Source organism: Schistocerca gregaria, chromosome 1 (assembly GCF_023897955.1).
Source record: "Schistocerca gregaria isolate iqSchGreg1 chromosome 1, iqSchGreg1.2, whole genome shotgun sequence".
In the NCBI taxonomy this organism is placed as follows: domain Eukaryota; kingdom Metazoa; phylum Arthropoda; class Insecta; order Orthoptera; family Acrididae; genus Schistocerca; species Schistocerca gregaria.
Window position 1 is genome coordinate 210227253 of NC_064920.1, and position 16731 is coordinate 210243983.

At 41.9% G+C, this 16731-nt stretch overlaps 1 protein-coding gene across 1 annotated transcript; it reads left to right on the forward strand.

Moving 5' to 3' along the window:
- Nucleotides 1-6740: 6740 nt before the first annotated feature.
- Nucleotides 6741-13949, forward strand: LOC126355465 (uncharacterized). Its single transcript, XM_050005785.1, has 2 exons — nt 6741-6814; nt 11015-13949. Exon 2 carries the CDS (start codon nt 11021-11023, stop codon nt 11606-11608), a length of 588 nt encoding a protein of 195 aa, XP_049861742.1. The 5' UTR covers nt 6741-6814; nt 11015-11020; the 3' UTR covers nt 11609-13949.
- Nucleotides 13950-16731: the final 2782 nt, after the last annotated feature.

Genomic DNA, 16731 nt, shown 5'->3' on the forward strand with positions numbered 1-16731 from the left:
TCGGATTAGCTGTCACATGACAGATACTCATTCTGTTTATCGTAACCTCACGCTGTCGCATCTCAGCGATCCCGGCCCGAAAGGTGTACTGAAGATCATTGTTTGACAAGGCACTGTTCTTCTGAAGGATTAAGCGGTCAGTTCATTTGGATTCTCAACTCGCTAGAAACAGCCAGTGTTAGTAAAACTGTTGTAGTTTCCAGTTTTCTGACGTGACTTTGGTAATCGCAACCATCACCACAAGTGAGGCACTCTACAGCACCTTGCTTAGGGCTGCACCCTGCTAATGTTTACATTTATGCTTTAGTTCTCGCGAATTTACAAAATATGCTGACATGACGTTCCTGTAGTTTAGGATACTTGGTCGATAGTTAATATTTCGGTTTTTTCCGACTTACTATTTGCCTGTCAGGACCTGTTTTGGCCTCGAGACTTCTGAATGGTTAGGGGAACGACCTTACCTTCACTAAGGAAATTTCAGCGATTTCGCCCTTCTTGCCAAAAATACAACATGAAGAGAACTTGTAAAGACTGTTGTATGCTGACAAAGGGAATAGTCAGAGATGCCTTCGTGTCCACTCTGGCATCCTCTGGTATATCATATGAATCATTTCCTCTGTGTCTGTAAGTGGGTCCAGCTGGTGAACTGCTGTTATCTCACAAGTGATCTAAGGTGGGTATGTCATTTTGATTTTTGTAAGTTATCGATGTGCACGTGGGAGAGAGAGCAAGTTAGGTTACGGTTAAACAATTTTTATCTCCTTGTGACACAAACTTTGCCTCTGCGCAGTCCCATACATTCTTAGTTGAAGTGCAGTGGGTGACGGACGTATTCAGTAGTAATGTGTTGGCTTGTCATTGTATCTGTGAGATGGAAATGGAAATGCCGTGTGGCTAGGGCCTCCGGTCGGGTAGACGGTTCGCCTGGTGCAAGTGTTTCTAGTGGACACCACTTCGGAGACTTGCGTGTCGATAAGGACAACACAATACCCAGTCCCTGAGCGGAAAAACTCTCCGACCCAGCCGGGAATCGAACCAGAGCAGTTAGGTAAGGCATTCCGTCATGCTCAACACTCAGCTACCAGGGGCGGACATCTGTGACATGAAGAAAGATGTACTGTAAGGGACGGTAACGATGAATATAATGTACATACTGAATGGCGTAAAGAAAATAAAATTTTAATAATGATAGTTCTTCTAAAGAGAATAAGACTGAGGTAAGACTGCAGCACTGCGAAGCTGCTTTGTTGAAATCATTGTTGTCAGTTAATTAACTTTGTTCACTTCCTCGGAGCAGCGAGAAAGACCACTCTGCTTCCACGGGTCATGCAGTAACATAGCAACTGATTAAGGTGTTTGATTTTCATAGAAATTTTCTGTTAACATTACACCCTATTTTTAATCATTATTCACTTTGTTAAGCATAGCATTGTTTAGATCAATGTCATGTGCATAAATCACGTAAAACTTTACACTGTCTTTTTGAATACTCACTTCATGCTAAAATGTTTATCTTGTAATATCGTTTCATGGGGACGGTTCTTCTCCTTATCCCACTGTTTAAGGACGATTTAACTTTACGCATTACCACATTGCACCTCATGGTATGCAGCGATATTGTTTGAAAATTTAAATTAAAAATAGAAATGTAGCTCAGCCGCTGTCTGTTTCCTGCTTACCGGTCTGCTTTCGAGAAATTAGCAACAATGTTGTCAGGACCCGAGGTAAGTGGAAATTTTGATTAGGGGCAGATACATATTTCACTTCAGTTGCGCGTTTAATGAAAAGAAAAACTTTTTCAGGTCAGTTACTGTTCAGTTCAAATGAGGTTCTGTTTAGTCAAATTTTGTCATACGAGTTAAAAATGGATAAGAGTTTGTGGGTACATAAATTTGGTAATATGTAGCATTTTTATAAAGTTGCAGTTAAATTTGGGCTAAATTTCATATGGAAACACATAGCCGCGAATTTACAAAGAAAACCTCTCTGAGTTTCGATACTCGGACTGGATGTTGGGAATGTTATTAAATACCATCTGACTCTCTGTTGACTCGACCATCACCAGTATTGGGGCAGAAACTCTCCGCTCAACTGTGCAAGTCAGAACAATACTGCACAGTAATCTTCCATCAAATACTTCGTAAGTTAGGTGCTGACCAAACACATTCAGGATGGGCTGGGACTAATGCAGACTGTGTCGAATTAGTAGCTGAAATTCCATACTAAACCAATCTGTCGTATTTTTGATGACACCCCACTAAATTGTTCCCAGTTTGGAGGAGCAAACGGTACGGTCAAGTGACAAAAACGGAACTCAGTTATTTAGCTGGATCGTGACATAACGTTATGGGCCGAATTTAGGGTATTCTAATCTGGTGGAGCCATCGTTGCCGTCTCCGTCGATGTGAACGATATTAAGTTGCTCCATAAGTTCGTAGCGTTTTTGTTTTACATTTTGTTATTCTGGTTGCTATGGGTTTATTCCCCAATTGTAATATTTATTTTGTAGTCCAGTGTTGATATATGAGTTTAGATACTGTCAGTTCGTCATTTGGAGATAGTGGGTGGAGCTATGGACGGTAGAAAATGAAGCCAGCCGCTGTGGCCTAGCGGTTCTAGGCGCTTCAGTCCGGAACCGCACTGCTGCTACGGTCGCAGGATCGAATGCTGCCTCGGGCATGAATATGTGTGATGTTCTTAGGTTAGTTAGGTGTAAGTAGTTCTAAGTCCAGACGACTCATGACTTCAGATGTTAAGTCCCATAGTGCTTAGAGCCATTTGAACCATTTTTAGAAAATGAAATTCCAAATTGGGCAATGGGAACTTCTGTTTAACTTCGATAGAGGGGTAACAACCACATAATGCTCCAGAAACATTTGCGCCATGTATGGAGATAATCTCATTGCACAGTTAAATACGGCAGTAAAATAGTTTTCTCGTTTTAATGAGGATTGTTTTGACGTTAGAGTCTCTCCATGTTCGCAAGGACCTGTAGGGTATGATGAAGGTCGTTTAAACGCATTAGTCTACAATGATTCATGTCATTGTACTCGACAACTGGCGAATGTGGTGAACTGTGATCATTGCACCATCGTGCGACATTTTCATGCAATGCGGAAGGTTAAAAAATCGGGTGTATGGGAACCATATGCTGTAAGCTAAAATCACAAATATCAGCGGTTGGCCTAATGTGAAAATCTGCGTGGTCATCATGAATTGTCTCGTGAACAGCACCGACCATTCCTATCCTGTATCGTTACTGCGGTCGAGAAATGGTGTCTTTACGCTAACATAAGGAATCTCTAAGCCCAAGAAAAACAGCATCTCCCAGTAAAAAGACCTGCCCGCGTCTACAAGAGATAATACTGTACATATCATGGAACAGAGCCGGTGGGATGTAATACGAATTGCTTCCACGAGGTGTAACCAGCATTGCTGATGTTTACTACCGACAACGGAGACGTCCTGAAGAACGACCAGGAAGACTGCGTGAAGTGATGTTACTCCACGATAACACACGCCCGCATTCAGCCAGACTGAGAAAAAGCGCTGTACGTGAGTTGGGTTGGAAAGTCATTCCACGTCCACCTTATTCGCCTGATCTTACGCCGTCAGATTTTCACCTTCTCTGCTGTGTATCTAACAGCATTCAAGGAACTTCCTTTCCGGATGAAAATGCTCCCCGAACATGGTTCGACGAGTTCTTCGGCTCAAAACTACGTGACTTCTACTGTTGCGGAATCTAAAAGTTACCCCAGCTTTGACAGATCATTATAAAACTAAACTCCTCCCGAACATGCCAGGAAGGCCCAACGACACCGACTAGCCACCATGTCATCCTCAGCCCATAGGTGTCACTGGATGCCGATATGCAGTGGCATGTGTTCAGCACACCACTCTTTTGGCCGTATGTCAGTTTCCGAAACCGGAGTCGCTACTTCTCATCCAAGATGCTCCTCAGTTTGCCTTACAAGGGCTGAGTGCATACCACTTGCCAACAGCGCTCGTCTGACCAGTTGGTCACCCATCCAAGTGCTAGCCCAGGCAGACAGCGCTTAAGGCCGGTATTTCACTATCAAATTTCTTTGTCAAATATTTTTGTCAAAGAAATTTGATGGTGTAACAGGGAAGTTTGTCAAATGTCATCAAATATTTGAGCAAGTTTAGGCCTCGCTGTAGATTTGATTAAAGTAGTCGCTTGTCTTCTGTTCACTGCAATGTGACACGTTACCACGTGGAGCACTAGCATCGCTGCAGCGTTCTGTCGTCAGTAGTGATTTTATAAACATTTCTGGTAAATACGATATTAAGAAGATTGGACTCCAGACCTGACCTAACCTAATCTAACCTAACCCTCTCCTGTAGCAAGGAATCGGAGTGTAACAGTGAGCCTGCCTTCTGCAGATATAGCAGTTCTTGAGTGAGTATTGTACTTTGTGGTATGAGGATACACTTCACTGAGCACATACAGAAATCTATGCTCATCCATTCTTAAGTAATTGATGTACGACTTCGCGTCCTCCACTATAAGCTCACGTAACAAGTTTTGTTGAATGCTTTTATCGTGTCGTCATAAAACCTATGGCTTCACCCAGGTACGTTTCCTGTTTTTCCCCCGCTTCTCTTCCGCATGTGCTTACAGTGTAATTGTGGCAAATGCAACTGCTGCGGTTAATAACAAGTTGTTGTCAGCCATCTTGAACTTTGACCAAAAATATAATGACAGTGTAATGCCCCTTTTTAGCGCCACGCCAAAGATCTTTGTCAAATATGTTTGACGAATATTTGATCACATCTTTTATCAAATCTTTGACGAAGAAATTTGATAGTGTAATACCGGCCTAACTTCAGGGATCTGACGGGAATCGGTGTTACCACTGCGGCAAAGCCGTTGGCTCGTTGTAAATAGTGATGGTAAATATATTATTGATGGCTAAGGTCTTTATTATGTCTGTCTGTTGTGTTTCTTAAACTTATAGAAAAACGCTACAAACTTATGTATCTAATATTTGGTTCACTCTTTACCTCAGGGGCTATAATGAGATGCAAACCATGCTTAAACTCGACTCTATTATCAAAGGTCGCAGCGCTTAGCTCACGACGCAGCGAACTCCACAGGAAGTAAGTGTGGATCACCACTTCAGACAAACCGCTCTGGCCTCGAGAGGGCCACTTGCAGTGACTTCTCAGACAAGGGAGCCTGTCTATGCCTCCACCGACAGCGATATGAGTGCACCGATCTGATTTAATCGCGGGCTGATTTTTTCTCTAATTCTCAGTACTGTGCAGTGTTGTTACCATCTTCACCTGCTTTGAACTCTACTAAATGTCCGTCAATTGAGTTAACTCTGGTTTCGATAGTGCACAGCAGCTCAGTGAGGCCAGAAGTTAGGGTTCATTCCTCCAGCCTGTTTTCTCAGTGACTCTAGTGTGGCCTTCTGCGAGAGTTAGTATTTATTCATCCACATCCATGTTACAGCTAATGTTAGTCAAGGCCTCACTATTGTTGGAAAGAGCCCTGTTATAAATCTCACCTTGCTTTTAAATAATAGATTGTTTACTTCAGAATGCTCAAAATAGTAGAACACAAAACGCTTTCCTAACTGAAGAGGGCGCCCACTGCTGCTTCCTAGCGGGAAGCATCTAAAACTCGAGAGTTTACTCTTTCCAACAGTACGTTGTTCACGCACATATCTCAAATAACATAATAGTTTAGATTTTTTTTAAAATCGGATTGTGGACCGCTGTGGCCGAGCGGCTGTACTCACTTCAGTCCGAAACCGCGCTGCTGCTGCCGTCGCAGGTTCGAACCCTGCCTCGGACATGGATGAGTGTGATGTCCTTACGTTAGTTAGGTTTTTAAAATTTAATTGTTCTTTCCGATACACCCTGGATAATGAGTACACTTTGCGTTTCAAGAGCGTCGAGTTCAACAGATGATGTACACTAGAGCGTCTATATTGGAAATACCATAGTTGACATCGCTGTATCAGTTCAAAAATGGTTGAAATGGCTCTGAGCACTATGGGACTTAACATCTATGGTCATCAGTCCCCTAAAACTTACAACTACTTAAACCTAACTAACCTAAGGACAGCCACAACACCCAGTCATCCCGCGGCAGAGAAAATCCCTGACCCCGCCGGGAATCGAACCTGGGAACACGGGCGTGGGAAGCGAGAAGGCTACCGCACGCACACGAGCTGCGGACTGTATCAGTTTAGTGAGTACTTGGTATTACGCTGGTAGTGCTAAATGTAATGTTCGAAATGATAACAAAACTAATAAAGCAAACAGACTAATTGGTCTGTATTTGGAAACCATTTCGATTGATTTAACGGTAACGGTTCTGCCAAGTTACAGACTGCTGTAATGATATTAAAGTACTGATTTCCAAAGATATAGCAGAAGTGGTGTACAGTGCACCGACCAGAAGGATGGCCGAATGGCTACCTGAAATGTACAAAAACATACGTAAATTTGTTAATAACCATTCACGTGCAAAGGTAACGATAGTTTATCAAAAGACAATCAAATAGTATCATAGCTCTCTTATTGAAAAGTCGGGGTTTAATTGTTTTCTTGCTTTCATGATAAAGCACTATACAAATGAAGCAGTTCGGCAGCTACGTTGAGTATCTGAAGATAAGAATGTTAGTAGAGGAGGGGAATGAGCGGGAGGGGTGAAGGTGCTACCCCCACCCCTGTCCCCGTCCTCCACTCGCGTCGAGTCTTGCCTCACTCAGTCTGTGGGCACAGCGGATGTCGCACACCAGCAGCAGCTCAGAAGGCAGCGAGGTGACAGGTAGTTGAGGTAAGCAGGTGCTTCTTGTCTCTCGTACAGTCGGACTGACTCAGATATTCTCCTGACAGTGTAATACTTTTTATTGAGAAGCAGCATTTTTGGAAATATTTTTTGCTCCCAAATGGTTCAAATGGCTCTGAGCGATATGGGAGTCAACATCTGAGGTCATCAGTCCCCTAGAACATAAACTACTTAAACCTAACTAACCTAAGGACATCACACATATCAATGCCCGAGGCAGGATTAGAACCGGCGACCGTAACGGTCATGGTGTTCCAAACCGAAACGCCTAGAACCGTACAGCCACACCGGCCGGCTTTTGCTCCCAAACAGCACACTACGTTAGTGATTTCTAGTGCCACTGTTTATACTTTCGTACCGAATTTCCAAAATATAATCGTGTTTTAGCTATTATGGCATCAGTTTTTCATTCCATGAACGAACAGTAGTTTACTGAAGTGCCTTGCTTAGGCGCAAGCCAATGTATTCTTCTTCTTATAAGTGTAACCCTTCCTCCTCCACTCATTATTGTGTACTCGCCATTTTTATATCGGTTATACAGTGTGTTCATTCGCAATATTCTTTTTTTCTCCCGCTAACTGATTTTGCAGCCGCAACTCCTTTCTACCAATGCTGTTTTAAGATGTGGATTAAAATTGTTTCTGAGCGGTTCTAGGCGCTACAGTCTGGAACCGCGCAACCGCTACGGTCGCAGGTTCGAATCCTGCCTCGGGTATGGATGTGTGTGATGTCCTTAGGTTAGTTAGGTTTAAGTAGTAAGTTCTAGGGGACTGATGACCTCAGAAGTGAAGTCTCATAGTGCTCAGAGCCATTTGAACCATTACAGATGTTTCTCCTTGACATCTTTCCGTTGCGCCCGGGAATTTTTGAGTACAAATAGTTAATCATTAAAAAGCATGTAAATGGCCAACATGTAAATATGAAGTTTCATTTACTTTTTAGTTGTAAGTTGCATATAAGTGTTATGTGTTTGTTCTGTTGACATAATCCACATCACAACTTTTAACGTGAACTTCATCTTTGGAGCAAGTAACTAACCAATTTACGAACTATTAAGGACTACCTTTTCTGGGCATTACATTTTACCCAATTTATCTAGAGAAAAACCTAGTAAAAAAACTAATAATAATGAATACCTCACTTATTCCGCCAGGAAGTGTTTCTCTTCTGCATCAGTGAAAACTTCCACATTTACATTAAACGTCTCACGAATGACTGTAATTCAGTGCTCTAATGACACATTTTAGTTTGTCATTCTAGGAAGTAATAAAGCAGCAAAAGGGTCATGTTGGGATCGTTTACACACAAGATAAAATGCAATATAATTATTCAGTGTACTGGCTCTGAAATATTGTGAATTAATTCTTGCTTGTATTGCATATGATTTGAGATGATTACTTGCAATTGTCTGACACAAATCTTTTGTGACATTCTACTCCTGTGGATAAGTACGTAATTTACTCATTTTAACATACTATGCAGCAATATTATCCTGTCAATTTTAGTTTGTGAAAAGAAATGAAAATGAGTTGTAACAGTTTATCGTGAAGAAGTGACAGTGTGTGTTGCAAGAGGTGAAGTCGTAGGCGGAGAGGAGAGGGCGGGTATTACAACTAAAATAATTATTCCCAACCTAAAAGTTACAGTGGGCAATGGCCTTGCGGCAGTGGATACACCGGTTCCCGTGAGATCACCGAAGTTCAGCGCTGTCGGGCGTAGTCGGCTGTTGGATCGGTGACCATCCAGACCGCCATGCGCTGTTGCCATTTTTCCAGGTGCACTCAGCCTCGTGATGCCAATTGAGAAGCTACTCGACCGAATAGTAGCGGCTTCGGTCAAGAATACCATCAAAACGACCGATAGAGCGGTGTGCTGATCCCACGCCCCTCCTACCCGTATCCTCCACTGAGGATGATACGGCGGTCGGCGGTGGCCTGAAGACGGAGTGCTTTTTTAAAAGTTACAGTTATGAATAGCCATTGACTAAGCCGTAATCTCGTACGTATCGTGTTGCCCTGTAGGTTTATACTACTGAAACATATTGTGTTGTACGTTGTCATCACTAACAGTACTCCCAAACAATTTACTAGGTTTTTCTTCGTTACTTTCATACAATTTTAAGGTAACCTCACCATCGTTCTGATGACTGTCGGTGCCCTAGATATTTTTTGTAAATATATTTTTATGTATTCATCTTATTACGGTTTTGCTTGGCGAATGACTCTTCACAATTTGTTGGAATATCTTGCATCTAAATCTGTCTTTCTTCATTCAAACGTTTGCGGCTGCACATTCTCCGACGTTCATTAACGTACATGTTGTAAAAGACGCCTGTCGGTGTAGTTAGTTGATCGTCCATTATCTCTACTTTAATTTGTCTTTAAACGTCTACTGGACAAAAGTCAACACGATAGTTATTTACAAATTGTGATTAGAGGTTTCTGTGACCCTTTTAATTACGCTCCTGATTCGTTTCACGCCGTAAGTTCCACATAAATTATGTCTATTGTCAGTGCAATAAAATCTTCCCTTGGTGTTGCCGAGTTAGATCGCACTGTAAGCGCGACGTTTCTGGCGAGGATACAGTGTATCTCAGTCAGTTATTAGATCTAAATTATATGTTTCGCAATTCTTTCTGTGTTTTTCGTACATTCATTAGCCATATTCACTGAAGGAAGAAATTGTTGCACATCTTTAGAGGTTTCCAGTTCACTCAATATTTATTGTTGCAACAATGCATATCGAGTACACAAAATGATTACATTTGCAGATCAATAGCACAAGCGGCTACAAGGTACTAGGTATCGAACCATCCTGAAACACGCTCATTAGTACGTGGTGTTGCATCCCCGGGCGGCAATGAAGGCACTGAGTCTGGCATTCAGTCGATCGTACAGATGGCGAATACTCTCCTGGGCTATGTTATTCCCCACGTGCTCGACCTGTTCACGTAGTTCTGCGGTAGTAGTTGGTCGACAAGTCGCACGAATCAGCTCTTATCGCATCATATCAAGCATGTGCTTGATTGGAGACATGTCTGGAGAACGTGCTGGCCACGCAAGTTGCTGCCCATCTTGCAGAGCACGTAGAGTTTCACGGGCAGTATTTGGGCAAACATTATTCTGTTGCAACAAGACATCACTGAAACTTCCTGGCAGATTAAAACTGTGTCCGGACCGAGACTCGAACTCGGGACCTTTGCCTTTCGCGGGCAAGTGCTTTACCGGCTGAGCTAGCCAAGCACAACTCACGCCCCTTCCTCACAGCCTTAATTCCCCCAGTACCTCGTCTCCTACCTTCCAAACTTCACAGAATTTCTCCTGCGAACCTTGCAGAACTAGCACTCCTGGAAGAAAGGATATTGCGGAGGTATGGCTTAGCCACAGCCTGGATGATGTTTCTAGAATGAAATTTTCGCTCTACAGCGGAGTGTGCGCTGATCTGAAACTTCCTGACAGATAGTTTTAATCTGCCAGGAAGTTTCATATCAGCGCACACTCCGCTATAGAGTGAAAATTTCATTCTAGGAACACATCACTTTCAAAACGGAGAAAAGATGTAACAACATTCTGCTTGCACCGAGCGCTGGTTAGCGTCCCTTCCAGAAACAACAAACGTGAACGAGTTTTGTAGCTTATCACTCCCCAATTCAAGAGGTCTGGAGTGGGGTCAGTGTGTTTTGGATGATTGCACTCTACGAGACAGCGCTCATCAGGTCTGCGTTGTGCACACTAATGAACATCACTTTAGTGCTGGCAGAACCTGTTTTCATTACTGAAGATCACAGCGTGCCCTCTTAGGGCACCACTCAAGCCATACAGGCCAATGCTGTACACTGAGTCGAAGACGGGCTACTTCAGTCCGGAACCACGCGGCTGCTACGGTCGCAGGATCGAATCCTGCCTCGGGCATGGATGTGTGTGATGTAGTTAGGTTAGTTAGGTTTAAGTAGTTCTAAATTCTACGGGACTAATGACCCCAGAAGTTAAGTCCCATAGTGCTCAGAGGCATCTTATAATTGGTATTTTGTAGTTGGCTGCAAATAATACTGCTTGTTTTTGTATCAGAAGCAGTCCACTGAAACATCGTACCAGATTCATTCAGTTAAGGTACTTCTAACTAAACTGCACACGTCTATATGTAGGTAATCTTCTTTTGGTCAACTGGTAAGTCTATCACTTTTCATAGGAAGTAATGGAGGAGTTGGCGAGGGAGCAGATCCAGCCCCGCAGCGAACAGTTGGAGGGAGAGCACAGGGGATTGCTGCAGATGGCCGCCCACCTCAGAGAGGTACGGAGGGCTGGGGAGTACCAGCTACTGGACGACCACTACGGCGCCAGCGACTCTGGCTGCGACAGCGCAGACGAGTTCGACCCGGTTGAAGACCTGGAAGCCCAGAGGCTCCATCAGGAGAGCGACACTGGCGACGAAGACGTGGACTGCAGCGACTGCGAGGGCGCGGTTGGGTTGGACGGCTTGTCAGACGAGTTGACGGGGGGCTTATCTCCGGTAGGAAGCTCTGGGCAAGATGGTTCCGACGAGGGAGTGCTTTCGGGCGGTTCGCCTTGTGCATCTGCAGAGGAACTCGTAACAGATGGTGAAACTCGGTATAGCTCCACAACTTTGTTAGGGGACGACCAAGATTTAGAAGGGGAGCTATCGGAAGATTCTCCAAGTCTGTCTCCAGACAGACAGAGGTCAGGCGAGTGGATGGACTGCAACTGCTCAGCAGGGGACGAGTCTTCCGGTGCCGGCGAACCAAGGGACGGATCCACACAATGAACGTCCGTGCCGTACTCATGTAAGTTAAATACTAGTCAGCAAATTAGGCATCAGTATATCTGTATTTGCACACACTAAATTATTCGTTCGAAACATTAATTTCAGAAACGTTGTCAATACACTATGTTCATTCACTTGCTTATTATTGTACTCATCTTACAGTCGTCGATCGAAATTATGCAAGCTCAGTTAGTTACGTAAGCTCACCGGACAAAAGAACTAGCTACCTGAGTGCACACTGACAGATGAATCGTCATGCCTTTGGAGTTGGAACAGCGATCGAGCCACATGTTCAACAGGAGGCGCACTGCCTTTATGCAAACATAAGCCAGTTGCAGTCGTTCAGACATTTATGTTTCAAGCAGATATTGTATGAAAATATGGGTAAATATAAGGTTCAAATGGCTCTGAGCACTCTGGGACTTAGCGCTTGAGGTCATTAGTCCCCTAGAACTTAGAAATACTTAAACCTAACTAAACGAAACACATCACTCACATCCATGACCGAGGCAGGATTCGAACCTGCGACCGTAGCGATCGCTCGGCTCCAGACTTTAGTACATAGAACAGCACGACCGGCGGTAAATATGAGGACGTGATAAAGTGCCTAAAGGGGCAGACGTGTGTGACTGTGCCCGTAGCTATGTGATGTGTAAATTTGCTTGAATTCTTGGCGTTGCGCGGTAGAACGTTCAAAGAGCAAGCAATGGTAAGACACGTGGCCACGTCAGGATTGTGGTCGCAGAGAGATCCTGACTGAGAGGGACTGGAGACGCGTTTCGTGGCTTGTGAAACAAAATCGTTTCCAAACCCCACAACTATTCCGCAGGCAGTGAATGGAGGTCCATCCTCATCTGTTACCGAGAGAAAATTGCGGTGACCTCGTAAGAAGCCGTTTCTCACACAGGCACGTAAAAACAGCTAACTTCATAAGGCTGGAAGAATATGTGATTGGTTTTCTAAACACCCCACACCCTATTACATCTCGGCTGGCCTGCAAAATCACCTGGCTTGAACCGAGCAGAAAATGTGTGGAACATGTTGGAACAGCGGATAAAACACCGACTTCAGCATCCCCGCAATTCGTTGTCAATAAGAGCTCAAATCCTTAGCGAGTGGATGCGAAGTTCCTGCACAACCTTGCGGACTCACTTCCTAACCAAGTCCAGGAGATTACCAAGTCCAGGGGCGTAATTATCCAGTGTTAAGTGATGTTCTTAGTGATTGTTCTAACGGTGTCTAATTTTTGTCCGATGAGTTTATATATAATTAAATGCAGGGAATATTGTATTTCGACTCAGAGCAATTTTACCTACTTCTTATCCTGTGTATTTCTGGCCAAGGAAAGCCACAATTTGTTTCATTCCTGACACACCAATGTGAACATTGCAAAGTATTTGTTTTGCTTTACTACACCTGTCCGCTTTCACAGCTCAGTGTTCAGCGTTTCTGGCTGCTGTGTGGAGGGTCCACGCTAGATTCACTAAACCTTGTGATGGAAACTGTGGAGCTATTTACGTGAGAAGCAGCTGTTACGAGATCAAGAAAACCGACAACGATCGGAAGAGCAGTGTGTTGACCCCAAACCCCTCCGTACGGCATCCAGTGACACTACTTAGCATGGATGACATGGTTGTCGGGCGGTCCCGACTAGCCCACTACGGCCACAACGCACAACCATGTGCTTTTGCTTTTATAGCAGAGCTAGTCGAATAAACATTTTACATCTATTAACAGTATATTTACTTTTTTCATGTGGTACAAATGCCACTAATTCAACTTATAGCCTGTCAATTCTCATTCCAATATAAAACTGCCTTTAAAATTACCTTCCTCTGCTTAATGGATAACTATCTATGTTTTATGTAAATATACTGATGCATTCAATCCGTTACTTGGTATCGGGATTATAAATATAAAAAATAATAATTTTTCGCTTCACTTTCTGTGGATTACTTGTAGGTACAGTTACAAGTGCAGTTAACGAGTGCAAATGAAACATGAGTGTTGTTAAAGCATCCCTCTTGAAGTGCCTTCCTCCATTAAATTTTCTTATGGTCAGAGCAGTCTTCCAATATGTATTGTAGTTCCCTGTGAAATCTCTGCTATCTTGCATGTCGAAGTTATAAAACTTGCAGTGAGTCGACAAGTCGACTGACCGTATTGTGCTATTTGGAAGTTAGAAATCAAACAATGTTGTTATATGCAACTGTAAATACATGTGGACTGTAGAGTGGTTATTGTTGCTATTTCTTAAATTTCATTCACTCTATTTCACTATTAGTTACTTTTTGATACTTGTATTTCATTTTTGCTTTCATTAAAATTCTTACTCACATAATTTGTAATTTGCCTCTTTATTTACCTAACTAAAAGTGTCTCTCTGTCCCATCTTCATTATGGTATGGTTTTATTGCTTTATTTACTGAGTGGCTGTTTATTCTTCAGGTAATACAGTGAATGACAAACATTTGACTACTACTTACATAAACCGGCACTTAAAAATGCTCCCAAGGTACTAGTGCAACAGTTTTTGGTATTATAACTGAATCCTTGTAACACAAACACTGCTAAAATGGTCATTTGACATAATATGTATCTGCAAGTTCATTGAGGAGGATTATGTGTAATCCTAAGGTGCAAACCTTGTAAAACTAATCTATTAACTTGTTCTGTTTGCTGGCACCTTAGCAAAAGTATTTCACATATCACTTAATGGTTGTAATGACAGTCAGTGTTAGTCACCTACCCAAAAGGGAACATAAGTCAATAATTATACTTTCAGTATTCATAAAGAAGCTATTGTATTATAAATTTGGCGTTGCTTTACAATACAACATAAAAGCTTCTCCCACTATTACCCTATGGCTGACAACACATAAATATAGAAACTATCCACGTGTTAGAGCTGAGATTCAACATTGTTTTCTAAATGAGAAAAGATGTAGGCAGGAAAATCTGTTTTTTATGTGCACAAATGCATAATGTGTGTAAGAACATAGGACATACTTCCTCAAAATACCATGAAAGAAAATTTTGTCAGTGAAGTAAATGTGATGTTTTCATATATAATGTTCTAGAGATGATCACAAGACAATTTTCAAACACTAGTACTATAAGGTGAGCTTATTAACCAATTTTAGTAATGGCTATTACTTGCTAAGCAAAACAAAAAAATGTTAAGATGCTGTTATGTTTCTTTGCCTATGGCTGAGACTTTATTGGTCCCATGAATTACACTGTGTACAATTATGTAATCAGAAAAATGACGAGACATTATGCCTATAAGGTAGACAGCATATGCAAACAGTAGTTTACGAAGTATTCATATTATTTTATATGTAACACACGAAGTTTTACAACACACAGTGATTTACATCAACACACAGTGATTTACATGAGGCGACCTATGATAAGAGAATTGCCAAACAGTTCAAAAATAAGGTGCTACAACATACATAAATAATCTTAACTGTACAAGAACGATATTCGAATTTTTATTATGTGATGTATAAAAATTCATTTTTCACAGGATGCTTACTGTTTTCCCACATACTATGCCATTCTTCAAAATTCTTTCTTTATGAAATATTTCTTCAGACTTGCAGGGAAAGATCAGTTTCGAGACTCTGTGCGGTTCTTGGCAGTTCTTGTATAATTTAATTCGAGAATATCGACATAAGTTTTGCGACTTGTGTCGAAAGCACATCAACTGTTTTCTATTTCGCTTTGTGAATATGAGCTGTCTCATTGTTATCCAGTTTTTCAGGATCGGTTAATGCAGTCAAAATGTTTCTTAATATATATAATGATGGAAAAGTTAAAATATTAAGATACTTAAAGCAATTTTTACAAATTTATTACTATCGCTTTTCCATATGGATTGATTTTGTTGTGGTATTAACATTCTTTTCATTACTGTGTCATTAGAATTTCCCCACACTGTAGCGCAACATTACGTTCCAGAGTGAAAAAGATGGCAATATACTGTACGCTATTGATATAATACTAAGTCACGTTTTCACAAAAAAATATCAATGAGCTTGACTTAATGACCCTAAAGTTAATGTTTTTTCTATTTAAACTAACTGTCTATGATAATACCTAAACATTACACCGAAATACCTGTTCGAATCTTGCTTCATCGAAAAGTACATCAATACGCCTCCTTTTATTGAAAGAAAGATATAGTTTTTCAGATTAATGATTAGTTTGTTTCTCAAAAACAGCTTCACTGTATTATTGACAGATACACAACTGTAGTTGGCGTATCAGATCAGTAAATGAAAATACAGCAAAGTCATGAAATAAAAGTGCAAAAATTGTGTTCTACAATAATACTCTGGAATGTGTGAGGTAAATAGTTGGTATTCGTAGCAATATCATTCTATATAAGATATATAGAGGATGAGCACAAATCTATCACATGTTGCATAATGAACATTTACTGAAGGTGAGTAGTAGTAGTTTGGGTACTGTCACTCAATAAGTGTGAAAGTGTTTCACTTTCTATATATTCGAATAGTACTGTAACTGAGAGGTGAAGAATTGTAAGGGAAATATGGTAGCAAGCAACAGAGGTAATTAGAAATTAAAGGATAAATACATACGGATAGAAGCAAATTATATTTGGGACCTCAAAGCATATTTAAAATACCAGACAAAAATATTTTATCCTTAACGTATATGCAAAAAAAAATCTTATACGAGTACAGATGCAAAACAGCTCAAGGATGGAGAGGAATAGAGCAAAACCTTATTACGAAACACAACCAACTCCTTTCAGCATCCAGCTGTGATATAAATGTAGGGAGGAGAATCCACTGAATTCCCGCAGTGCAAGAGGTAGCAGCTAAAGACCGCCTTCGCACGGAGCGACTCAGGAGCGCTTTCCAGTGACGCTTCCGCTGACAAAGCGTTGGTACCTTCAGACGTGCAGTGGCACCACGCTTCTTTGTCGCTCGGTGACGGACTGCTGTCGGCAGAACATCGTTTACAACAGCGACCTTCACATAACGATGCTTATCGGCCAAGCAGCAGGCAGCGATATCACAGGATGCGGTGGCCAATGCGCAGTGACTAATTTTTGCCCAGAGCGCTGGTCGAGTTCATTCGTCTGTTCG